The sequence below is a fragment of the Gekko japonicus genome, unplaced genomic scaffold (genome assembly GCF_001447785.1).
Source record: "Gekko japonicus isolate JY-2015 unplaced genomic scaffold, Gekko_japonicus_V1.1 scaffold259, whole genome shotgun sequence".
Lineage (NCBI taxonomy): Eukaryota > Metazoa > Chordata > Lepidosauria > Squamata > Gekkonidae > Gekko > Gekko japonicus.
In genome coordinates this window covers 1,169,533-1,173,004 of record NW_015165243.1, presented here as the reverse complement: position 1 = coordinate 1,173,004, position 3,472 = coordinate 1,169,533, and the positions used below count along the sequence as shown (strand labels likewise).

General features: G+C 39.1%; 1 protein-coding gene across 5 annotated transcripts in view; it reads left to right on the top strand.

Annotated features, from left to right (window-relative positions):
- Positions 1–3,472, top strand: part of FAM208A (family with sequence similarity 208 member A) — a 93,005-nt gene that overhangs the window by 47,448 nt on the left and 42,085 nt on the right. For all 5 annotated transcript variants that reach the window (XR_001482476.1, XM_015410047.1, XM_015410046.1 and 2 more), the window contains exon 16: positions 2,342–2,489. Coding sequence is in view for 4 of the 5 variants with exons in the window: in XM_015410047.1 (XP_015265533.1) it covers positions 2,342–2,489 (148 nt within the window). In the remaining variant the exon portion in view is untranslated. The remainder of the gene's footprint in view (positions 1–2,341; positions 2,490–3,472) is intronic.

The following is a 3,472-nucleotide window of genomic DNA, read 5'->3' as shown; positions in this document are numbered from 1 at the left end:
TGCTGGTTTTTCCCTCCAACCCCCCCCCCCCCCCCAGTTTCAAAAAGATTGGTCCAGGGGGTCCAATTCTATGGGCCCCAAAGAGGGTTTCTCCATTCTCCATTGATTTCAATGGAGGGGGAAAAGTGTTTAAAGGGATTACGATCTCTTTAAATGCCTTTGCCAAGCTGCGACTCTGTGGGTGAACTCCGAAGGCATTTAAAGGGCTTGCAGTCCCTTTAAACACATTCTCCAAGGGTGAGTTCACCCAGGAGGTGTTTAAAAGGGCTGCAGTCCCTTTAAACGCCATCGGGCAGTCCTGAAAATTCAAATATTTTTGGGATTTGCTGAAAAACTAGCCAAATTAATATCCGTCTGAAAGAATATTTGAAAAATACCAGTAAAGTATTTTTTCGGATTTCTTTTGGCTGAGATATCGCCAGTTGCACACCCCTACTGTTACACATGGCTCACTGAGTTTTTAAGGTAGCAGCAGAAGTTGTCATTACACTCCAGGTTTTTCTGGAGTCCTCAATATCAGTTTTATTTTAGATAGAATAACTTGAACACCCGGGATTCAGTCTCTAGTTTCATTGTACATTGTGTGGTGGATGTCTTTGCTTCCATATAAGCGACATTCTGGCTAAATTCCTTGGATGGAATCTGTAGTAGCCTTTTTTCCAACCAGGATCAGGAGAACTGCTATTCAGCATCCTGGTTTAGTGAAGGAGAGCACAGGGATAGCTGTGAGTGTTCTTACTGTTCTTCCAAGTAAAGAGAATGTTTCCACACCTGCCTTTGGTTTGTCTGCTGAATATGATGTTTGTTTGGGAAGGATCTGTGTTTCATTCAGGTGGCTTGGTGTCACTTTGAATGACCTGTCTCTTTTGTACATTTTTTTTAGTGGTTAGCTGAAAGTTTTCTTCCTTAGGTGGTATCATGAGGTTAAGCCACACAAGTTTTTAAAGGGGTGGATTCCTTTACCAGAAGAAACAAAGAAACAAGTTTGCCCTTTTGTCAAGACTCTACAAAAGAGGCCATCCTTCCAACTAAAAAGAAGGAATGCTTATGTTAAGACTAGTGTTCTACATTCTGCAACCTGCTAAATGTACAAAGAAGTTAGTAGTTCACTAATTTAAGAACTACTTCCTTGCCTGGCTGCTTGAAGATGATTATTAGTCATCATAAACCTAACTTTGTGTGGGTAAATTAAAATACTTCCTAAGTGACTTGCAGTGCAAGCGTTAACATGTATACTCAAAGCAAACCCCACTAGGGTCTTAATCATCAGCACACTTTCTAGAGATTGCAGTGGTAGAGTGGTTTGTTTTGCATTACTTCACGCAGATATCTGGATCTGCACAGATCTGTCCTTTGGATACCCAACTTTCAGGGATTCAGCTGGTAATTACTGAAAAAAGGGCCTCTTTTGTGGTAACACTCCGATTTTGGAATTCAATCCCTAGGATGGTTTATCTGACACTGTCATTGCTACGTTTTTCGTATTCATACAAACATTTAACATCAACGAACAAAGGATGTGTGATGCTTGAAATTTTGGATTTTTATTGTTCATCAGTTTTATTCTGTTTAAATGGACTATTTGAATGATTTCTTTAAAGCAGTGAAGGGCAGACTTTATGTTTCTGGGACCTGCTTAATATTTTTTTCCTGAGAGTCTTAGAAGCCATCAGTCACAAAATGACAGCTTAGGGTCACTTACTGAAGTTGGTCTGAAGTGTTTTCTTTTACTCTTTTCCCAAAGCAGTCTATCACCACCGCCCCAAGTTGTAACTTGCCCTACAGGGGAGAAAATGTAGTTACCTCTGTTTTTATCTGCAAGAGGCAAATAGCAGCTTTGATCAGGCAAAGTCTCTAGCATGCTCCAGAGCCCATGGTACATGTGTACACATGTACCGGAAGAGGAGAGAGGTAAATGGGAAAGGGAACAAATTTTGTTGTTCTTCCATCCAGACAAAAGGTGTATGCATGCATGTGCTGCCTCCTCACTTTCACAAAACACCATGAGAGAAGCTGCTGAAGTACATTTAAAGTTAAGAAGGTTATTAAAGCAGCACTGGAGGTGGGGAGGAGAACTATTTTTAATTGCTTGGAGAGTGACCTTCTGCCTGCCCCTAAAGGTATATTGAGGATTTTGTAACAGCAAGGCTTTTAGGTGTATATTCTGTACATAAAGCCATATAAGGCTTGAATTTCAAACACTGCTTATGGTGTTGTTTGATACAAAGTCAAAAATATTTTTAGAGATTCTTAACTATTTTACATCACAATGGCAAAAGAATAATAGTTTTGAATTGTGACTGAAGAATAGTTATAAACTGACTACTGTGTGTTTATTTAGGAAACAAGTACTGGAAGTGTAAGTAGTTTTGATGGCTGCAGCAGCCCATGTCCCAGCACCCCCCTTGAACAGAAGTATCACAGGCAACATTCCAATTCAAATAACACTGGGGAGACAGCAATGAACTGGAAATTAATTCCTATCACAGGTAAGTAGCATAAATTTATTAATATATCTCATGTCTAAATCTTCCAGAGACCATATTTTGATGGAAGATAGAGGGATAAGAGTTCTTAATTGCATCTTCTGCAGCTTGTTCTTATCCTGAGGTTATTTTTTTCTTATGGAATATTTTGAATTTTATGTTCTGCAAATGCACCCATGTCTGGTTTTACTTAAACAGCTGTGCACTAACTGTTCAGGTTACATCTGCTAAATTGCTAGAGTTGTTTTCATATTCATTGCATCTGACTGGAAGTAGGTATATTGAATTCTGAGTAAAGTTGGTGCCATCTAGCAATAGGGGCACTGCAGTCATGGAGCACATATATTGTGGAAAAGTTGGGTCACTGCATAAGAAATTCAGAGATATATGAAGTGTGTAAGTAATCTCTCAACATGAAAAGATGGTTCCTTTCTTTATAATTGAAGTAGGTCAAAGGTTGTACTGCACCTTGATCTAAACATGGTAGGGATCATCAAGGGCCAGGTGAAACTGCTTCTGAGACTGTATTTTATCTAAGACATGTCAGGTGGCCATTCCTGATTGAAAGGGATCTCATTCATACTCAGTCTTTACCTTTTTAAGACCTCAGAGTAAGATATTATGCAACTTCTCTGGCTATCTCTTGTGATTAAACAGCTCAGTACTTTCAAGAAGACAATGAGCCTTGTTGAGCAAATAGTGTCAGTATAACTGTATCTTACTAGGAGCACTTTAAGAGTTTTACTTACCAGATCTAACAAACTATGAACAAAGCACTTCATCCTTTTGTCAGTGGTCTTCTTGAGTTCTTCAGTAGTTTGGTTTTTTTAAAGCTCCAGACCTGTGTGGGATCATTTTGAGAAGGATATTTGGCAGGGGTTGGGGGTGAATTCTTTTGAGGTTAGTTCCTGTAGAATTCATTTTACTGTGGCTTTTCCAGTGGAATGTCACTTATTGATGTTTCTCATAAATTCATTTGATTCCTG